This window comes from Lethenteron reissneri, chromosome 22 (genome assembly GCF_015708825.2).
Source record: "Lethenteron reissneri isolate LAM-NWPU_2019-01 chromosome 22, ASM1570882v1, whole genome shotgun sequence".
Lineage (NCBI taxonomy): Eukaryota > Metazoa > Chordata > Hyperoartia > Petromyzontiformes > Petromyzontidae > Lethenteron > Lethenteron reissneri.
In genome coordinates this window covers 6,044,191-6,067,342 of record NC_083800.1, presented here as the reverse complement: position 1 = coordinate 6,067,342, position 23,152 = coordinate 6,044,191, and the positions used below count along the sequence as shown (strand labels likewise).

At 43.4% G+C, this 23,152-nt stretch overlaps 1 protein-coding gene across 5 annotated transcripts in view; it reads left to right on the top strand.

Moving 5' to 3' along the window:
• Positions 1-360: 360 nt before the first annotated feature.
• Positions 361-23,152, top strand: part of PLA2G4F (phospholipase A2 group IVF) — a 49,130-nt gene continuing 26,338 nt past the window's right edge. The window contains exons 1-5 of one of the 5 annotated variants that reach the window (XM_061556459.1): positions 361-809; positions 1,250-1,495; positions 9,207-9,276; positions 14,978-15,114; positions 20,370-20,498. In XM_061556459.1, coding sequence (XP_061412443.1) covers positions 1,343-1,495; positions 9,207-9,276; positions 14,978-15,114; positions 20,370-20,498 — 489 coding nt within the window. In that variant the 5' untranslated portion in view covers positions 361-809; positions 1,250-1,342. Of the gene's footprint in view, positions 840-942; positions 1,065-1,102; positions 1,120-1,249; positions 1,496-9,206; positions 9,277-14,977; positions 15,115-20,369; positions 20,499-23,152 lie in introns of those variants that run through there. The other 4 variants (XM_061556458.1, XM_061556461.1, XM_061556460.1 and 1 more) reach the window with 4 other exon arrangements.

The following is a 23,152-nucleotide window of genomic DNA, read 5'->3' as shown; positions in this document are numbered from 1 at the left end:
GCTTTTTTGACTACTTGTGTTGTGGTCATTGCAAACATGATGCCTTGAATAAAGGTGTCAGTTTTGTACCAGTTTAAAAGGGTAAAAACCTACTACTAAACTTACTACGTGTTAGAAAAGTGACCTCATTTGAGTGTTTGGCATCACACCGGCTTGCCAAGATCTGTCTCGGTAACACGTGGCTTTGTAATCCGGGTTCAGGGTGAGACACAGCGTGGTGCGCGTGTGTGCGTGTATATATAGACGTGTGCCAGCTAGCGCCATCTGTGCGCGCATACACGCACGCACACACGCACGCACGTGCGTTAGTAGTGGGTGTAGTTGCTACTGATTAACTTGCTGGGGAGTTAAGGTTCGGCGGCTCTGGGCGGTTTTTTCTATTTAAACGGCCACGCGTTGCACTTTAGAGCGGCGAGGTTTATAATTTCTCTTGTGCCACCACCCTCCTCCACCAGCCACCACCACCCACTTGCGCAAGTCTTGCGAGTGCGTGAGTGGAGTCACAACGTTGGACAGTAGTCGTGTGTTTGGCAGCCTACACTTGGCGTTTGCTCTGTGTGTGTGTGGCTCTCTGTCTGTCTCTCTCTGTGAGTATTTTGTTATTGGAGTTGAGTGGAAGCGCAGTGGCGAGTGCGTTTGGCACTCCGAACCCGGTTCGCCCCCCCCCCCTCTATACCCGAGTTCGATTGCCACACGCGGTCAGCACGTGCGCCTCCCCTAGGTCTGCTCGGCCTTAAAACATCAACGGTGACCGGGCTCGCCGTGTTGGCTCAAGCCCCTCCTCCGTGTGCCGTGCCGAGCCTACATCGGTGAAACTCGCGAACAGCACTTGCCCCCAAGTATGTTGCAGGCTATACGGGGGATCTTTGTGTGCGAGCGCGCTGCCATCGGGGGGTTACTGATCGATCGGTCGGCATCTGTCTGCAGGAGACGCTCGGTGGCCAGTGTCAACAACATGTGATCAGTGTCAACAACATGTGATCAGTGTTGATTTGGGCAGTTTGAAGGAAACAAAGTCGTAGTACAGAAGTTGCTCAACTTGTTACTGTGCGCGTCTCGTGTGTGTGTGTATTGTTCCATTCAACTCGTGTGTCCTTGCTCATCAGCAAATAGTATTAAGTAACCCGTTCAAAGTTACACATTTTAAACAGTTTGCTGCCCAGGGCATTATACTTTTTTAAGTTTCAAAGTCAACTGTGGTTATGTATTGCTCGTGGTGAGTGCGCGCGTGTATTTGTTGTATTTCAAGGCGAGGTGTCGTTGGATGCCAGCAAAGCATTTGCTGCACCATCATCATCATCCTCATCTTCTTCAAGCATGCTCCGATACCTCTTGAGTCGCCATGCCCTGCCAGCCTTGGCAAGCGCTGCCTTGGTCGTCGATTCTGACACGAGGCACCGAAGAGACTTGGCGAAGGGGCAGGCGTCCACCCTCGACACGACAACAACCACCACCAACAACACCAACAATAACCACATCATCGGGACTTGCAAAGGTAGTACACGCATGCACTTCTAACTATCTCTTATCGTCCTTTGCTTGCAAGGTTATATTGCCAAAGCAATGTAACATATATGCCCAAGGAATGTGGAATGTCCATACCCCCTTCCCTGGACTCAATGGCTGTGATTGAATTAACGTGAAACCTATGGATGTGTGGATGTTACAGGAACGCAATGCAATGCTGTAGATTAGTTCCTCGGTTAACGGTCACATCGGTTAACAGTTTTTTCGGTTAACGTCTTCCATAGGATCCCCGTGGTTTCGACGACCGTTAAAATAACAACATAGGTTGTAGGTCATCTTCTTGGTTCTTTCGGTAAAGTCACGTAGAATGGAAATAATAAAATAATAAATAATAATATAATAAAATATAAAATAATAATAATAAAATAATAACAATAAAAATTTTCTTCTATTATTTTATTATGTTTTATTTTTATTATTTTATTACTTCTCTTCTACGTGACTTTACCGAAAGAACCAAGAAGATGAATCCCAGCAGTCACGAAAGCTTTAAATCGTAATAGGTTGTAGGTTTTACAAAGTGTTAAGATGTTCAAACACCAAACATAAGTATTTGAACATATTCACACCTGTTTTATTTCACAGAACGGGTGCAACCTGTTCTTATTTTTTCACACTTTGACACTGCCAAAAGAAGTCCCATTTTAACATTAAAATGTTGGTTTAGGGTGTTTACGTTTTTGGCACGCGGGGCGACACTTTTGGCCAATCCGAGTGCTCGAATAGTGGGGCTGAGCCATTCCCGCGGCCAATCAGCGACGCCGACTGAGCTTTGTTCACATTACAACGCTCACTGTTTTTGGAAGTGGAAACGGATGTCTCTCTTTGCAGACTCAGTGATTTTTTTTTTGTAACTTATTTTTCAACTGATAAGTCAATTCTATTAGCGGTTATTTCGGTTAACATGAGTTTTCGTGGAACGGTCGTTGTGGAGAGTTTAAATAATCAAATTGATAAGGAGAAGAATACGTCTGGACATTCGTCTCCAGATACAAACACAAATAACGTATTCAACAACCCATCAGCCAAACGCTCCTCTTCTGGGCAGTGCAGCATTTCAGTAGTATTGCTTCAAGGCACGCAAAACTACGGAACGGTCACAAACGTTGGGGGGGGGGGGGGGTTTGCCTGATCAGAATCTTTATTTAGACTGGAGGAATCCGATGAGCTATGAGGCTCTTTTTCACAGATGTCTAGTATGCGCGAGTCGGCATGTTACAACAGCAAACAATGGCAACAAACCGATAGGAGTGCAAAATAGAGGGGGGAATTACGCAAGTAAATACATTTAAGTAAATAATCCATTCATTCATTATAGAAGTCAGATTTATCAAAGCTTGGACAAGGCAGCAAAAACAACAACAAAACAGTCCCAGGCCACACCAAGATAACACCACACAATAGTAGTCCCTCAATAATCCAGTATGTGTGTGAGATTGGCATTCCTTTATTGACTTGGACCACACGTTTTGGGTGCACCTTTCTTTCTGAAGCGTTTTACAATCTGGCCAGCAGTTATCACAGTTACGGGTATAGCCATTGGCAGAAAGGAGGCCTCTAGATCTACAATAACAAGTTATGGAAAACTACATGTGCATAAAGCAAAGCTTAAGAAAAAAATCCCATACTCGTATTGTTACCGGCTTAACTTTGGGGTTTATTTATGAGAACAATACAGAGGGAACACAGCTCGTTGAAAACGGGAACTTGTACACGAACAGAACTTCACCACAATCACTGCCAACAAGTGGCCGGGCTTTCCACCCTGGCCATGTAACCCATACATCTTCTCTCTCCCCCTCCATCCAAGTTGCCGCCACCACACGCTCGCACCGGTAACCTCTTGTGAGTTAGAGGTCGTCGGGAGACATACCTCATTAATTAATCAATTAGCCGTTTCGAACAACATCGCTCAGCGGCTTTGTTATTCAAAGTGGGCATCAATAAGGCGCCTACAGGCTATAAAGCTTGTCAGCGGTACCGGCTTCAGCTCATGCCATCCGCTGATCTTCTTTCGTATGGCTGATGTAGATGGAGAGAAACAACTACAATTTCACATTCAGGTTCAAGAGAAATTACCGCGTCCGCAGCAGCGGAGTGCGTCGCTGTAATGTCTTCTTGGTAATTGAGGATCGGGCATTGCATCGTTATACGTACGCTATGTTGTACGGTCTGTTCTGGATGACCACGGTCGCACATCGGAGAGTTTTTTTTAAATTTTCTATTTGCGCATCAGGTATCCGCGTCTGCCATGGTTTGTAAAGTGGAGGCAGTTTAGGGTGAAACTTGAGCTTCGTGGAAGATCAGACCCAGCGATCTTCTGCGTCGGGTCTGATTGGCTGATTGGAAGCGCTTACCGGATTGGTTGAAGCGTAAGGGTGATTCAAAGCCTGATTGGCTGAGGGAATTTGAAAACTGAGAGCCCGCCCAGGTTATGGAATTGAGGGAAACGTTTGAGAGGCCAGTTGAGTGGCGTAGTGTAGAGGTCGCAAACGGGTTTTGATTCCTTACCCTTACCCGTACCCGGCCGCACCAGGGTCGCAAACGGGTACCCGTACCCGGCCGTACCCGTACCCTACTCGTACCCGGCCGGGTAGGGTACGGGTATCGGGTACCTGATTGCGACCTCTGGGATGAAGCCATGTTGCAGGCGCGGGTGGGTTGATTCTAGGAACTTGAATTGTGAGAAGAGACAAGACGTTGGGAAATGAGTGACAAACGGTGACTCACCAGTGACTCACGGCCTACCCGTACCCGTACCCGGCCGCACCAGGGTAGCAAACGGGTACCCGTACCTGGCCGGGTACGGGTAGCCGGGTATCGGGTAGGGTACGGGTATCGGGTACCCGGTTGCGACCTCTGGCGTAGTGTGTGGGGGGGGGGCACGGAAGGGCTGAAGGAGTAGAGATGGTTGGAAATGTTTGAGAAAGTAGGGCGAGAGCTATACAAGGGTGGGGATAATGGGACCTCAGGCATTTGTGTACAGCTCCTTCTTACCGTAGTGTGTGTTTGCGAGTTAGAGACTCCAAATAAAGATACCAAGTTTACGTTGGACCTTTGGCTTACCTTCACGTGGAATATGTTTTGCATTCCAATACGTAGACAGTAGTATGGAAGCCTACAGGTAGTTTGCTATCGTAGAAAAAATCATCTGCATATATGCAGTTAGTCGTTTTTGCTCTGGGTCATCTCCCACGTTTTGGGAAGCCCTTTGATCAACTTGGTCGATTACAATAGAGTAAGTCGTGGAAGTGAAGTACATTTTTCTTATTGGGAAACATGTTTTTAGATCTGAAATTGCAGTTTGTATCTAGGCTGGATTTTCAGATTGTTGGTGTTTTAAAACCAACATCGGGAACACGTGCCTACTGTGTATATATTAAGTAGATGTTCCTTATAGACAACTGCGATACCTTAATGTGTCTGTCACATGGTGACCAGAGGTTTTGCAGAATTGTTAAAATGACGGTCATGACCTCTTGTGCAGCTCTGGATTTGATTTAAACTTCCCCTTTCAAACTGCAGTGTGAAAAGCAGCTTGCCACGTGCATTTTTGAAATGTGGGTTGAGCTCGCTGTTTTAGGCACTGCCGCAAAAGCAACTGGAAAATCGTTTGTTATTGATGGGGGAAGTTTTTTTTCTTTCTTTCAGGCTCTAAGATGGTCACGATAATCTGTTCATGGGGATGGAGTGTGTGGGAGTTGGATGTTATTCAATAAAATCGTTGATGTGTTTTAGGCAGACGCACACCATGAGTTATCAGGCAACGCAGAACTTGCAACAAGTTCTGTACAAAAGCTCGAATTGCTCTGACCTGGCTTTGGCCTTTCATGTAGCTTTTTGCAAAAATCTCTTTGCACTTGGGGATATTTGAACTGCTTTGTAAATAAACGTGCACTGGAAGGGTTGTCATGCAGTGTGACAATTGGGTCTCAGCAGATATGTTTTCTGCAGTCCAGCTATGATGTGTTTTCAGTTTGTACTGAATGGTGTTGGGCCTTACCTCCGACGTTTCGTTCCTTGAAAATTTTGTATTAAATTATTATGGCGATAAGAATAGGTTTTTCCCCTTTTTCTGGCAACAAAACTGAAACCTTTTTACGAGGAATCATGTCTGCATTAACCACAATACTTGTGGTCAGAATGAAAACAAAAAACATACTCTGAAAATATATGCATTGTCCTTGAAACTGATTACTCTGATAGTGCATTGTCTTTGAGCTGTATACCTTTTGGCGTCCTGTGGTCGAACACCGTTTGATAGTAGGCTCAAAAGAAAGCTGTCTCTGGTGTAGACCAATCAGAGATTCGCAGGTTTCCTGCTGGAGTGTGAGAATTTAAGCTTTTCCATGGTTTCTCACCAAGTGCGAATTTGCCTTCATCTCGGGAATCAGTGTGTGCCGTAGTTTTGACAGGTCCTGCAAGGCACATTTTATTTTCTTTAGCTGCACGGGATGTTTCTGGTGGCTATCACTTTCAGAAAAATGGCCATATTTTGGAGAAAGTGGTATTCTCTGGATTGTCGCTCCGCCAATGCTTGCAAAGGTGGGCCATGAGGCCTTTCAGAACTTCCATCTTGGTTTTGGCACTGAAGCGACTATCGGCGCTTTGATCCCTATAAGTACGATGCTGGCCCTGCGTTGTGAGTGGGGGAAGTTCTTAAGAACCTTCCGGGATCAGGTGAGCAGCCATCCTTTGTTGTCACTTTTCATGAAGCAGAGGTCCGGTGAGCAATTTATTCCTCCAGTGGGCTAATAAGAAGGTGCCTGGGCATTTGGCATTGAGGACGAGGTCTTTGAGGTGTTCACCTGCTCGGTCTTTTTGGTAGCCCCTCATACGGTGGTGGATGTTGAAATCGCTCGTGCAGATCGCTGTGTGGTTAGCCGCTGGTAGGACTGGTTGGCCACGATGCAGTTGGAGGCTTGTAGACGTTCACAATGGTCAGCTTGCCCACTCGAATTGTGATGGAAAACAGTGAACTGCCTGTGGGCAGGATTTCTTCAGCTTGTGTACTTAGGTTGGCTTGGACGCATGTGTCCATGTTGTGTTTCATATGGTATTTGCAGGTTGCCATTTGGAATCCGTGGATATTCATCTGGCATGGGTTGGGTTCAGGTAGGTGGGTTTCTTGGAGGGCAAAACTATTGGTCGTCTACATTCTAAGTTTTTTTTTACAAGACCCCACATTTTTATCTGGATGTGCCTTCAACATTCAGTTGACATCTTGGTTGGTTGGTCCTGGTATGGACCTTTGCTTGACATTTTTGGGCTTTCATGCGTTTCAGACGAGGAGGCCATTTTTGTGCATTCGGTCATCTTGATGACATTGTCAGCGAACTAGCACGCACAGGGAGACCACGTGGAGATGGTTATTGTCTCTATGGCTATTTTAGCTACAAGTGTAGTTGCTGAATCATGGTCTGCTCGACCATCTTTCACAGCATAACAGTCATAATGTTAGGGGTTAACCTGATCGTGATCGGCAGAAATAGAAAATTGTGTCAAAGGGGAAAGAAGTGTGGCTACATTTGAATTGGCGGCACATGTCATCGGACGTGGCAGAGGAGAGAGTAGGCTGGCGCGGCGCCACGTGCATTCATTCGGCAGCTCGTATTTCTTGTTTGCGAGAGGCATTGCCGAGTGGCTTGGCAGAAGAGAAGCGTTTCAGAGCCGTTTGAGCACCCAGACAGTGCAGCAGACTGCCTCGTCACCACTCCGTGTGCTGCACGTTGCTGTTACAGCTGACACTGCCTTCACACTTTAATGCACGAGCACATCATGGGGTTATGGGCCGCACTGCCTCACAGTTGTGCACCATAATGTGTAATCGGAGAGGTTCGTATATTATTTTTAACCATTGTCTACCCAACTGCTGGATGATGATATCTTTGCTCCATCTCTGTGGTGGTTGCCCTCTACGCAATGTTCTGCTGTTGGCTGTTGTTCCATTACTGGTCTTGTCCGCTAGCTATCATTCCATCCGGCAATGTTTTCTCCTGAAGCACACTTACTTTTCTCAACGGTCCAAGTTATGTCTAATTTACATTGGTTACTTGATTCACGTGTCCCCTAGTTGTTTGTCTTAAGTGTCATTCGGAGCACGGTCTTTCAACGATTATTTGTGCAATTTTCATTTGTTGTTTCGTTTCTCTTTGCCAGTGTCCTTGTTTGTGACCTAGATGTCGTAGCTACAATACGCACTGATTGAAAACTTGTTTGGAATTCCAATAAAGCAATCGACCAAAATGTGCTTCTGTGGAAATATGGAATAGAGGTATATCTATTGATGCATTTATTTATTTACTCAAGAACTAAATGATGTTTTTTTTTCTTTTGATGAGCATGTGTTTTGGTGCTTGGTAATTCATTGTGTAACAAAGATGAAAACATCCCCACTTAACTGCTTGCAGTATTGGGATAACAACTCTAAAATTGCAGCAAGATTACACAGAAGCAGCACTACATGATTTTTTTTATGCCTCAGAAGTATCGTGATAATTGGCAGGCTTTTAGCTTGTACTTGGTCTTTGTGTGTGTCTCTCTCTGCATGTGTGTCTGCCTATGTTGTTGCCGTGTCTGTGTTTTATCTTGGTGTGTGTCACGCTCAGTGTGTCTCTATATGAATGTTGTCTGCCTATGTTGTTGCCATGTCTGTGTTTCCTTGGTGTTTGTCGTGCTCGGTGTGTCTCTCTCTTCACGTGTGTCTGCCCGTGTTGTTTCCGTGTGTGTTTTATCATGAATTCTTATCTGATGATGGTTGCTTGTGTTGCAACCGAAACGTCATATTCTATTATTATTTGATTTTATTTTCCACGTGACTTTACCGAAAGAACCAAAGAGTAATTCCTGCAGTCACGAAAGCTTCGAATCTAGTTAGTGCCATCTTTGCTTGTTGCTGTAATTGATGGTATTTAATGGTTTTAATAAGCAGCGAGCACATTTTAAAATGATAACCTCCAAGGAGTGTTTAACAGCTCAAGTATGCAGATCAAATGTTGCTAGGATTATCACGGACGTGGAATAAACACAAATCTTTGTTCGTGGTGCCTGGGTGGGTTGGAAGTCAGAGTGATGAGTCTGCATTGCCGGGACACTAGGTTGGCACATAGGCAGCCATCCGAGATTAAACGGTGCCCTCAAGTGTATCAAGTTGTTTGTCTCAGCCTGGTCACCATTGACAGCATACACAACTATAATTAAAGTTGCTTTTGCACTGAATGTATCAAAATTCCAACTTTGAAAATTCAAAACAATAGCGGAGTGTGTTCGAAAGTGTGCCCCCTACCGTACAAATGATGAAAAGCCGCTTGAGAGAATGTTTTTGCACAGCAGGAAACTGCTGTGAAAGATTTCCAGACAAATACTTTGTCTCATAGCGCGACACCGATAGCACATCTGGAATAAATTACAGGAATAGAACCCAAAAAAACCACAGCAATGTATGACTTTGAATTTAAAAAGAAATGCACGACTTGAGAAATGTGCAGTGTGTAAAAATATTAGCGTATTTTCTAGTTGTGTTGGTAAATGACCGGTAATGTAAGTGGAAAGAATTGGCGTAAAGCAAAGTGTTGATATGGTACAATTTGGAATTATTGCAAGTAAAATTACCGCAGAGGTGGGATGTGATTTTTACAATTGAATAATGATCAAGTAATGTTCTTGTTGTTTCAACGCAGGAATATTATCCTTACAGAAAACTGTCTGTACGAGTGATCAAAGCTGTGAACATACATGGAAATGACATATGTAAGTAAAACCCATTTTTACATTTCAAATCTAGTTTAAATTGTACTTCAGATATGTATTATATTTTGTACCTCAATAGCTTTAGTCATTCTTTGTTTATTTGTATTGACTAGCTTGTTGAATTTGAGAATTTGTTAAATCATCGTCACATTTGTACAGAAATAGTTAAAGCACAATTCAAACATGTTAGTTGATCGTCAATGTTATTTCTTAACGTTTTATAGGTGCGTTATTAAATCCTTTATATTAAGTTCGCTTGCTTGCTTAGGACCATGCAAATCTTTCGGTCGTTTTTTAACCCACTTCCCGTGATCCAATCGAGCTGACATTTTGCACACAGACTCGTTGTGCGTGACAATGAATTTTCGTGAAATTTTTTTTCCAAAATGTTACACTGTTTAGCGAAAAGCAATTAAATATTTATTTACCAATTGGTTAATGCTGGCACACAATCATCTGACCCATAGGTAGCAGCCATCTCAAGCCAGAGGACGAGAGGACTCTAGCCGCCCCGATGCCACGCATATAAAGTATTTATAGTGAAAACTTTGTTTTTACGGGTTAAATTTTGTTATCCCTCCCCCCCGCTTCTGCCCACCGAGCAATGTCCATCGGTACAGCACAGTCTTATCGGCAGGTGGCTTGTGGTGGGGTTAAATGTGGGTACTCCAACATCTTCCAAGGTGTTCGACCAGCATGGAAGAATATGGCAAAATGCCCTCTGGAGAGCATCTCTAGAGCTCCTGCTAATGGAGGTCCTTCTGCCAACAGGAGCGTGCGCAAGTCATTTCAGGGCTGCACCTTGTTAGGATTTCCATAATAGATGTTCCTGCTGCATAATAATGAATGTAATGATTTTCATGCCACAACACGTTTCGCGACCGTGTGTATGTATGCAAGGTGGAATGCGTGATGCTGATGCGTTGTGTACTGTGTACAATACTCCTTTAACAAATGTGAGCCTCAAAGCATATTTGCTGCTGAAAGATGATTCTGATTGAGATGATCAGGAATCGTGCGAGAACGTTTTCAGTTTTAAAACCACACACACGCGTTTGTGATCAATACACCTAAGGGTAGCGAACTGGGACTTAATACTTACACAACAAGTTGGGGCACAACCAAGCTTTGCTGGTTGATTTTAAATGTCCCCACAAATGCCGTAGGCTCAAGTAGGCAAAGTATGATGATGTAATGTTCGGTGGAGGAAAGAGGAGAGTCGTGTGGACATGTTAATGTATAATCCGAACTACTATTATGCAGAGGTGGGACAAAGTCATTGTTATGCAAGTCCAAGTCGAGTCTGAAGTCATCAAATTCATGACTCGAGGTCCAAGTCACATGACTCGAGTCCACACCTCTGCTATTATGTAATTGTAGCTTTAATAGGCTTACTGTTCCCCGACGTGTTGTAATAAGTATTATTATATCCCCAGCTGGCTTTCCAGAGGTGTATTAATCGCAAACGTGTGTTTTTTAAAGGTACATTCGTCGTAAAACTGATAATTTTTGCATAAATCTCAATCATTTAGCCACCAGTCATTCTGAATCATCTTCCAAAAGACATCGTCTCCTTTCGATTTAAAACTTTCGTGACTGCAGGGATTCATCTTCTTGGTTCTTTCGGTAAAGTCACGTAGAAGAGAAGTCTGAATGACGCTGTCGCCTTGACAGACCTGGTTTTCACCTGAGGACGGCTGCTTGCGTTGTGGCCGAAACGTCGTGAGAATTGTTTTATTATGTTTTATTTTTATTATATTATTACTTCCCTTCTACGTGACTTTACCGAAAGAACCAAGAAGACATCGTCTCCTGTTTTAGCCCCTTGGCGTTCATTCCACACACCTGTCCGTACTCCCCCCCCCCCCCCGTATCTCCAATTTAGCACGGTTGGATACGTACGGTGCAAAAAAGTTCACTGTACAAACAGCCAAGCAAATTCACATTTAAGTGGTCTCCACTCTATAAACACATTCCTGCGGAGGGAGCTGGTAGGAACGTTGGGTTGCTCGGTCAATGGCCAGGGTCAACGGCGGCGTGGTGTATTCCGCAAATATGCCCGACTGTGAGGGCGGGCACAAGCCGGCGTGAGTAGGTTAAACGTTGAGTTTTATAAGGGCACCACGGAGTGACCAGCCCCTCCCCACCCAGCACCTCCCCACCCTCCCCTTCCTCCCCTCCCCACCCAGCCCCTCCCTGCAGGACGGACGGACACAATAATCCCCTGTGGGTTGGTGTAACCAGGAGGTTCCTCCCAGTATTAAAGTCGTTACAAAACAAGGTCGAATTTGACCCATGCCGAGGTCTATTTCAGAATGAAAGTGGAAAAACTGCTTCTTGTAATTGCGTGGTGGAGGGAAGGTAACATGTGCCCCAATATAGCTGCAGGCAGTTATTCGACCCCGTTTGAACTTGCATCCAAAGATCAAGCCCAGCTTTTGAGATCCATGGCATGGCATTACTGTATACACTTTATTTATCCGAATTATAAGACACTCCAGAAATTAAAACTCGCAAACTTTGGCGTCATTTTGGAAACAAAAAGCTCGTTTAATAATTTGGAGATTTGGTACCGTGGACTGCCACCTTCCAGAAGATGATTGTGAAAGTGCTGCATCAAAATGGGAATAGATGTCTTGTGGAAGACGATTATGAACATCTGGTGATGCCTTTTGCCCTCTGGGTGGTCATGTGTTGCTACGGAAAACCATATTCTGAACAACTAGATTAAAACACGTCTTCCAGAGGCAAATGTATTATCTAGAATCTAGATTATAAGACAAACGTCCACCTTTTTTACTTTAAAGTACTGTATTGGGTGGCGGGGGAGTGCGTCCTTATATTCTGATATTCTGGAGAACAAGCCTATACTTTCTGTTTTTTTCAGTAAAGTCACGTAGATAGAAAAATTATAAAATAAAAGTCCTGAAGACGGACGCTTGTGTTGCGACCAAAACGTCGTTCTTTCTTTTATTTCATGAATTTTTCTACCCGCGTGACTTTACCGAAAGAACCAGAGAGAGTGGATTCCTGCAGTCACGAAAGCTTCAAATCAACTCGCCTATAGCCCGTCCAAGGACGGGTGTATTGCAGTTAATCTGAAATATTCAATCAAAAATAATGACCGGCTCATGATTATTAATGAGGGGGTGAAGTCCACATGAGTGACGTCATCAGCTCATGATTATTGATGAGGGGGGAGCTCTATGTGGAGTGACGTCATCCGCTCATGATTTAAATGAGGGCGGGGGGTCATGTAGAGTGACGTCACACGCAGGACACACATTCTTGGCTTCTTATGTTAGTAATACGGTATTGCAAAACCCGTGTTGAAATAAACTTTGGTTTGGTTAGTCCTAATGTATTTTCTGTTTGTTTTCAGTCGGGCGTGACGTCTGTAAATATGAATCGTGCGCAGGTTTCATTCTTATGGGTTGCTTGTACTTTTGAACCTTGAATCTTATTTAGATTTTCCCAACTTATTTGTACGCAGTATTAAGCAACATTAAGACATAGAATGTAAAGTACCGTTAAAAAATAGTTGCAAAGTCGAGGCAATAGTGCATGGTTATTCACTCATTAGATAAAAATTGAAAAGTAGGTTTCGTGGCGTTTACAATTTGAAGATGAATCGTGTATTTACGTTGAAATTCTTTCCCACCGTACGTAGCCAGCCGTGCTAATCGGAGGTTGCAGTGTGGGTAGCGCTGTAAGCAGTTGGAGTGTGGTTGGCACACTGTGATATGAATCCGGTGACCCGAGTTAAGTTCCTGGCCACAGTGGCATGCGATATCTTAGCTGCTCCTGCCGCCTGCCCCCACGCAATCATCCAGCAAATGTGCAATGTTGGGCCAACATTGTGATATGGTTGGGATCTCCATGGCGAGATCCAACACTGGCCCAACGTTCCATGTTTACTGGGTCTCCTGCCACTCTACTACCTTCACCACTTACCAGTGTTATAAAGTGTGGTCATTAAATCACCATGACAAGCATGGTGTGTGGGAAGGCCTTCAACCAGTTGTTGATTGAAAAATATCTCCTAAATTAGTATTATTTATAGGGTTAAGCAATAGTACACAAAGAATGAATAAAAAATTATTTTAAATGTTTTTGCCTAGACATATGTTAGTGTAAACTCACGGGAAAAACATTTAGAAAACACAATGTGCTCATCATTTGTTTTAGATAATTACACATTTGGATCCGTGCTATTTTATAATTTTACGGATGGTGGTGATTTGGGAAGACTGTTTAAACAAGTTCAGGATTGTCCCGATCATCGCTGATGATGATAATGGGGAGGCGTTTGAAAATAATCTTACAATCTAATTGGGATAACTTAGCAGGTTGCCTTATTTTAATTCTACCTTACGTTTGGAAAGGTTGATGTGGTGTCCGATCAAGAGCAGCGTTGCCTAGGAACGAAGTTGTCATTGGTTAAAAATGTACCTTAAAAACACGGCTCTTCAATCCACGAGGCATTCGTGAGAGTGGAGGCACTGCAGTCGATGTTGAGGGATTTCAAGCAATATGGCAGCTCTGGTATACAGTGCGCTACTTGATGAGCAACTCATGCCCATTATAGTTTACTTCTGTTGCAATAGACCCTGTTTTGGCACGTTGGTTGAATGTTCTGTTGAAATTTGAAAAAAAAACAATTGAAGTCATTCTCAATCCACCGATGAAGATCTTCCCACACCACGTTGTTTCTTGCTAGCCTCTTGACATGTTGGGCCTGTACTCAGGAACTACAGAAAACCCCCAAGTTATTAATGTATGTACAGTATGTTGCACTTCCTTTGCACCATACGTCCGTGCTAATTGGAGGTACGGGGAAGGACAAGAAACTAAACACAAAAAGCAGTACAATAGAAATTCGTTTTCAATCTATATTCAAAAGTGCATAGCTCCAGTGACTTCCTAATATCGGAAGGAAGGGCGTTCCAGATGGCCGCAGAAGCGCATCTGAAAGTGCGCGATGTGGTAACCGTCTTCGTTCGATGGCCAGCCAAAAGCTGCTGTGAGGATGACCGGAGTTTGCGTGATGGTTTATGCTCCTTGACGAGATGAGCGAGGTACTGTGGTTCACTTGTGGCAAGCCATTTGTGTGTAATTAACTTGTGTGTTCGTTCGGCAACCGAAAGCCAATGCAGCTCAACGAGCGCTGGAGGGATATAGTCGGATCTTGCAGTACCCATCGTAACGCCGTGCAAGAGCATTTTCTACACGCTACTGTTTAGAAATGATTTTCTTCCAGACATGGGGTTTTGACCATATTTCACCACATTTGTCAATGTGGATTGGCGAAGGGGGTGAGGGCAGCATTTGTTCTGATATCACTCGTCACTGATGTCAGCCATGGCAAGGAATAAAACTCGGAACACGAGTTTGATAGCGCTGCCCACTAATCACTCTACCACTGCTGGACTATGAAATCCTAATACAGTATGTCCCTTTAATTAGCATGCAGCTTGCAGACAGATGGTGTTACTTTTTAGGTAGTATCTATGCATTTGTGGTGTGTGTTTTGGAAGACGTACTTCTTCATGATGTTTATTAATCGTCATCGTCAATCCACTGCCAAATGAAGGTCACCCTAAAGTCTCCACGACCTCTCACGATCCTGCAATGTAATGGTCCACTCGGCAGATCGTTAATAACTATATTTGCGTGTTTTGTTTTTGGGATGCGGCTGCAGTCAGCAAACCCGACTGCTACGTGCAGCTGAATCTTCCCACCGCGTCTGCCAAGCCGGTTTCCACCAAAATTATCAACAACTCCAGCAATCCACAATGGGATGAGACGTTCTTCTTTCAGGTCCACACGGCACTTACGGTGAGTCGGGGCGGACACGATACAGCTCATTCTACTTCACCAAGATCCGTTTGCTCACAGTCTCCTGTTCCATTGTTATCACAAGTTTCACATCTCATTGGTGGGGGGGGGGGGGGGGGGGGATCTGTAGTACTGGCAATCGTCATGTCCCCTACACTGTCCTCCCTTGATTCACGAACTTTTTTGTTATTTGCATGAAAGATATGGTTGTTAAAACATCACCCGTGTGGAAAACTGTACAAGGTTTGCACACGTGTGAAGCTCGCGTTTTATTGACCACATTTTACTATGCATTGATGCTTTGCTGTCGTGACCAGTGGTGAGCCGAATTGCCAAAGTGATGTGCATTTCGACATTTCATCACTCCTGTATTCTCACCCATCCATCATAAGTTTGGTGTCCGCCTCAAAATTTGCCCCCTTCATCCATCAGCAACTCCAATTCCAGATCTGACTTTTGACCCTGTCCCCCTAACCCGACCCGGCACGATGTTCGCACCAGGCCGGGCCCGAGAGACCTGTCCTCACTGCGGCTTGTTCTCAGAAGCAGCCCCTCATTTCTGGTTAGCTCTCAGTCTGTGTGTTTTTGGGGTTTGTACCACGTGTTGTTTTGCATGACAGACGTTTTTTCGCTCCACGCTTTGGGCGCTTCTTCAGGAACTGAATTAAGTTAGCCGGTCTCTCCTGAACTGAATAAGCGTTAGCCCGTCCATTCCGTTCCTGAAAAAGCTTCCAGAATGTGGAGCCAAACATCGAAGATCATGCCGAATGACGCACGGTGCAAACCGAAGACGCATCGCATCATCGTAGAGCTGTACGGCATCACCGCGGACACCTGTGTAGTCATAACGTTGCTGTTTAACTCCACATCATGTGGCTCTCGGATCTCTGCAATGAAAACCAAACCTCACGCACTCTCAGAGCTGGGCCCACCACCCAGGCCAGCTCGTGACGTCATGGGGTGAACGCGAAAGTGAAGATGCGGCATGCCATGATTTTTACTTCACCCGGCAGTAATTATGGTAAAAATACACACTCCACAAATAATGACAAAACCATTACGATTCCTGTTAAGTTGCTGTAATAGCAGTTAAACTTGGTTTGAAAACACCGTTTTAATCACCACTGCCATATTTATGGAGGATGCCAGGGAGAGGAGGTTAAGCATGAGAAAGGCTGAGTACATGGAGTGTCAACGTAGCATTAAAAAATATATATATTTGAATCGTTGTTGGTCTATTCAATGACAACATGTGGCATTGAAATCAAGTATTAGTCTGAGGTTTGAAATGTCGTTATATTGGTTCAGTTGACTAAAGCAACTACAATGAAGCCATGAATAGTGTTGTGATGGGTGTGCAATTTTACACCCTTCCCAAATACTTTCAGGTCAGGCGAATCTGTAAATTTAATAAATCCCTTTACAGTATATACATATATCGCCCAGTTATGAATGTTGTCTTTCCTCAATGAACTTCAGTCTAATTGCACAGCTTTAGTCAGACGTGCTAATTTAATATCGTCAAAGTCACGCCTTTGTGGGTAGTTGCAGTCATCGTCACGCTCGACGAATTCCGTCCACTCGGTCATCGTTGACTGAGATAAAACACACTTTAATTAATTGAAGAATATTTTCATCACTAATTTCATTAACAAAATTATCGCTGGAGATGACAAACTGCTATTGGTGAACAATTCCTAGGTCAGCAGATCTCTCTTCCCCAGTAGCTGTTCAAATAAGCGACGGTGTGGAAAGTGCATATCGCACGGCAATGCACATTTAGGCAGTTTTAGGTTACGGATGGCACGTACGGTCGTTAGGCTGCACAATTTGCCAACGACCTACGAAAATAATTACATTAGGAGTAATATTGTCTTGGTTCTTTCGGTAAAGTCACGTAGTTAGAAAACTAAAAATCTAAATTAAAAGCGTTGCGATCGAAACGTCGTGGGTTTTTTGCTTTTAATTTAGATTTTTTGTTCTCTATCTATGTGACTTTACCGAAAGAACCAAGAAAATGAATTACTGCAGTCACGACAGTTTTAAGTCTACATTAGGAGTAAGTCAAAGAGATAGGGTAAGGAATGAATAATAAAGGGAAGAGAACAGGGGGCACCAATGCTGCTGTTAAACCAAAATAAATCAAGTGGGTATGGCACGACACGATCTCCAGAACAACAGGCGAACAACAATCGACGCGGCGTAGAGACTGAGGAGGCAAATAAAGTTGAGACTGGCAGTGAGATGAGCTCATTAAAAGACATTCCTGCGGAGGGAACGTTGGGTTGCTCGGTCAATGGCCAGGGTCAACGGCGGCGTGGTGTATTCCGCAAATATGCCTGAATGTGAGGGCAGGCACAAGCCTGCGTTAGTAGGTTAAACGTTGAGTTTTATAAGGGCACCACGGGGTGACCAGCCCCTCCCCACCCAGCCCTTCCACACCGTCCCCACCCAGCCCCTCCCCACCCTCCCCACCCAGCCCCTCCCCACCCAGCCCCTTCCACCCCCTCCCACCCCCCACCCAGCCCCTCCCTGCACGACGGACACAATAATCCCCTGTGGGCTGGTGTAACCTGGTTCCTACCAGTATAATTCATAGACCACTGCTGGACAAGAACTAACTGAACGAATGGAGGGAAATGAGGGATGGAGGTATTCGACGACGACGGCAACACGTGGGTTTAGTGGTTGAGGCAAACTTCAATGCAGAAATGTGAAGGCATTCATTGCCATAACGCCTTCATTGTTGTGAATGCAGCGTTATATTTGCACTCGGACTTGCAGTGTTGCATCATGTAAAGCCTGCGCCATCTGGCCTTTTTTTTACGCCTTACAGGTTTACCAATGTCGTGTGATTTAACATTCAATCAACAGCCGTCAACAATGCCAACATTGTATTTACTATTTATTTTTTTCCCCGAAAGTGGTGATAACATTGTTTTGCAGTGTGGTCACATAGATTGGTACCGAACGACATTTAGAATGCGCCTTGCGTCTCCAAAACCCAATTTAAAAAAAAACACATCAGGCACCTACGGTGACACGGTTATCAGCTTATCTCCTTGAGCTTATCATCTGACAAATAGCTTCACTAAGTGGCAATAATTACAAGTTTTGTTTTCCATACAGATGGGCCATGCATTACCTGCCACGTTGGCTTCACATCCTACTTGACATTCAGCAGCGTTATTTGCCAGAATTGTAACCAGATGCTGCTTTAAAAAAATCCAGAATACAGTGACTAAATGTGCAGAAAGCGTGTGTGTGTTCCTTTAAAGCAGTCGTTCTTTTTAACCTGGGGTGCACCCACCCCCTGGTTGGTGCGAGATGCCCTTTCTGGGGCTGCGAGAGACATGGCCAGATAGTTTTTAGAAGGTGAATAAATCATCGAAAGACAGATTAAGCACGGGCATGTAAGTGCAACTACTTTGTTTCATCAAACCCGATGTATTTATTAATAAATAAATAAATTTATGATTGAGAACCAAATTGGGGCGCAAGGCTCCAGTAAAGGTTAAGAACCACTGCTTTAAAGGGAGATATTAACGCATTTTAGGTGGTGAAATCTTTAGAGTGTTCATTTGCCTCTGTTCGAAACTGTCCAGTCATGTTACTCCTTTCCTCCGATCATACAAGTCACGTGCAAGATTGATAGTTGTTGTGTTTTGAGCTGCGTAATGTAATGGTGGGGTGGGGGGGAGTAGCAACACGGTGTAGTTAGTGAACTTAACGATGAATTCATTGACTTGAGCTTAACGAGGGTTGGCGATCTGTATTTGTCTTTGTGTGGATGTGTACTCTGTGTTTGTGTTGGGGAACTGGTTGACATGCCTGGCGCACTGTGCTGCCGCGAACGATATCTTTTATCATACAATCTATCTTTTAAACGTATTAAATCCTTTTAAATCGTTTCATCCTTTTATATAATTATTAATTGACCATACCTATCCACCCATACGGTTTACCCCGTTTGCTTGTCCAGGGAAATTTAGTTTTCAGGTCCATACAGCGTACAGCCGTTTCAATACGGGCAAAATAAAATTATATTTGTGTTTCTCCCTCGTGATGGGACTTTGCAGGATGAACGTTGAGATATATAAGGGCACGGGGTGACCAATGAGGTCTGAATTGGTCTGTAATAAGGTAGGCCCTGATACGGGGTTGACAGGTATGGTTGACTCATTTTCTCTACATATTTAAGTATCGTTATTTAGTTTTACTGCTTTGGTTATTACCTATTTTGATGCGGTCTTGTCTATATGTATCCAGGATGCACTTCTTTCACACCGTACGTAGCCAACCGTGCTAATCAGAGGTGCAGGGGAAGGACAATAAACTAAATACAAAAAGCAGTTCTAAACAAATGGGCCACTGTGTGAGTCTATGTATTTATGTTGAACTTTTTTCACACCGTACGCAGCCAACCGTGCTAACCGGAGGTGCAATGGTAGCAGCCGTTTAAGCTTCTCTTGGTGGTATCAGTTGTTCATGTAATCATCCCCTGGTCGTGTCTATAATGAGTGGATCACTTGGCACCGGTGCGGTACCTCGTTATTTTAAATAGTCAACCATTATTCCATAACTGAAGAAACAAAAGCTGAACCCTGAAAGTCTCGCAATTTATCGACCAATATTCTCTATTTACCTTTTGTCGAAAATTCTTGAGCATGTGGTGGCTCAGCAGGTAAAATATCAGCTTTCAGAATTTGAATTGTTTTAGACATTTCAGTCGGGCTTTAGAGCAATGCATAGTATGGAAACACCACTTGTTAAGGTTGCAAATTATTTATTGATGATAGCCATATTGTTACTTCTGGATCTTTTAGCGCTGCTTTTGATAATTGTTGTATCTAAATTTGTATGAACGTATCCTTAAGAATATTGGCTTTGTATGAAATGCTTTTTTTATGTGATCGTGGCATTCTCGAATGTAACATGTCCTGACTGTGTTTTCTGCACAACGCATGGCCATTGCTGGAATTCCTAATGACCTCCTCTTCCTTTTGACTCAACGGGCGATTGAAGATGGTTAAAAAAGAGACATCCATATCTTAGAGGCGAGAGTTAAACAATTTAATGAGTGTTGAGATTAGTGGGAGTAATTCGGAGGTTTATTTTCCTTGAAAATGTATCCATATAAATAGATTGCTGTGTATGTTGAAAATTGAAGTGCTGCACGTGTTGTTAGCCTTGACCAGGCAGGGCTGGCGCAATGTCTGAATAAAGTGATGCTATCGCCTCCTCCACCACCGTAGAACGTGCTGGAGCTCACCATGTACGATGCTGACATGATGAAGGATGACATCATCTCAAAAGTGCTGGTGGATGTCGAAAGTTTGAAAGTTGGAGAGAAAATCCACAAAAACTACATTCTTGACAAGAAGGTGAGCATTGTGAAAAGGTAAAGGTGCATCACAGCAGTTGTTTGCCCAAGGCCACTCCTGACAGAAGCGGTCGCAGTGTTCATGAAGGACCTCTGGAGCCCCTTTAGAGTGTATTTGGTCTTCTCTTCCATCTCTATCACACATACCAATGTGTCACACATACCAATGTGTGACTATAAAAGGGTTTTTTTAATCGGTGTATATCACCTTCTATGACACGGATCAGAAGCATGGACATTGACCAAGCAGCATAGAGAGATGCATGCCACGAGTTAAACCGAGATGGAAAGAGGAACATGTGGATAGCAGAGCAAACAAAAATTGGATACGTATGGTCGGATGACTGTTAAGGCAAGTGGGCTTGGTCAGGACTCATTGCCGGAAGGGTTGATTGGCCACGGAGGATGACAGCTGCAGAACGGGAGCGATGGTATATGTTGATACGTAGGAGCGATTATTGATTGTGGCATCATAAGCCTTTCATCTAGCAGTAGATAAATAATTATGATGACAACACTGTGCATGGAACAATATTGGATCTCTATTTATTCCTATCGGTCACCTTGTTTGGACATTACGAATGCAATTGTTACTCAATATTTTATACCTTCCTACAATATCTTTTACTTGAAATGGTATGCTCCTATCACGACCTTGTTTGATGGTTTTTTTAATATCTAATTATAGCTATATATGGTATACGGAGCCCATTGTGAATCTATTGCTGCTTGAAGGCCTTTCCATGCTGTACTGGTCATGGGAGTTAATTGACTCCATTTCACCATGCTGGTCAGTGTGCAGTTCTCTTTGAACGATTTTTCATCATTGTTTACTATATTGTATTGCTTTCATGGCACAAAGCCTCCGTTGCAAATGAGACTTGGTCTCAATGGGTTCTTGCCGAGTTTTAAACAATGGGTATCTTTTTTTTAAATCCTTTATATTAAGTTCGCTTGCTTGCTTGCGTGCTTGCTTGCTTGCTTACGACCGTGCAAATCTTTCGGTCGTTTTTTAGCCCACTTCCCGTGATCCAATCGAGCTGACATTTTGCACACAGACTCGTTGTGCGAGACAATTAATGTTCGTGAAATTTTTTTCCCAAAATTTTACACTGTTTAAGGAAAACAAATTAAATATTTAATTACCAATTGCTTAATACTGGCAGACAATCATCTGACCCATAGGTGGCAGCCATCTCAAGCCAGAGGACGAGAGGACTCTAGCCGCCACGCATATAAAGGATTTATAGTGAAAAACTTCGTTTTTACGGGTTATACTTATTTTATGGTCGCAAGAATCCTTCATCACTTTGGATGCGTGCGTGTTCCAAATATTTTAAAGCCATTGGCTTCCAAGGCACGCATCAGGCCTAGAGAGCAAACGCACAGCTGGCCATATCAATTAATTATTATTGCAGATTGTTTTATTTTGTGGCTTGGCATTGTGTGTATTTAAAATTTACCTGTATATGGGGATAAACAAAATGGTCTCTATTAAAAAAAAATTGGAATGTTTTCCTTTTGTTAAAGGCCAGCCATTTCATAGCTTCTGCATCTTTTGACTTCCTTGGTGATTTGTTTTGCACCATCTAGAAGAATAGCTATCCTGTGTATGTGGATTCTGGAGGCTAATGATCCTGTAATGCTCTTTCCAAAAAGTGGGCCATTATAGGCTGTTACCCATGGCCAAATTAACCACCCACAGTAAAGAAAAGGTAATCTTCTCTGGAAGGGGGTGAAAAAGGATTGGGGCGAATATAATTGTGTTTTTAGAAGCACGCTGCGTGGATGTCAATTCAACACAGTGTGCGACTGCATATTTTTTCTTTTTGAAATGAAACATTTTGTATGTAAACAGTGTATATGTGTAGCATCCTTGTATCGTATTAATCAATAGTTGTAGCAGAGCTGGGATTTTCTAAAAACGATGATTTATTTTGTGTTCACAATTTTCGATGTTTCGCTCCGCATGCTGGGAGCTTCTTCTGCACATAGACTGAATCGTCGAATATCATGAACAACGCAAAATACAACTTGAAAATCCATTAGAAAGCTGTACGACACAATTTTAAAAACCTACGCAGTGGTAAACTTAACACGTAGGTTTTTGTAATCAATATTACGATTCGGAATTGTTTTTTTTTATGTTTGACCATGTAATGTTCTGACCGGATATGTCATTAGGGACCCTCCACTACCCAATACAGCCAAACAATCCTTACAACCATATTTAGCAATCAGATCTTCTTTATTGATACATTTGGTTGGAAGTTAACAATGCACTGAAAAAGTAATAAACTGGCATGTTGAACGCTTGTACATGTGACAATTTGTTTGGCAGTGTTGAGGCTTTCTGATGACACTTATTTGGTCAAACCAATTGTGGCCTCACCCCCCCCAAAAAAAATCAGTTACGAATGATGCAGTAGTATTTTACTCTTTTCACTTTTTTCACCAAATACATGATGTCATCTGTCCATAAATCTTCAGATAGTTGGACCTCATTGGAGGACCTCAAGGGCTCTTGTCCAAAGAACATCTGCTGTTGACCACTTTGGATAATCTATCCAATGGAGCATGGAAGATAATTGAGCAATTTATTCAGATGGCTGTGTTGTGCCTGTCTTTTGCTAAACGCAATGACCGTTCTCTCAT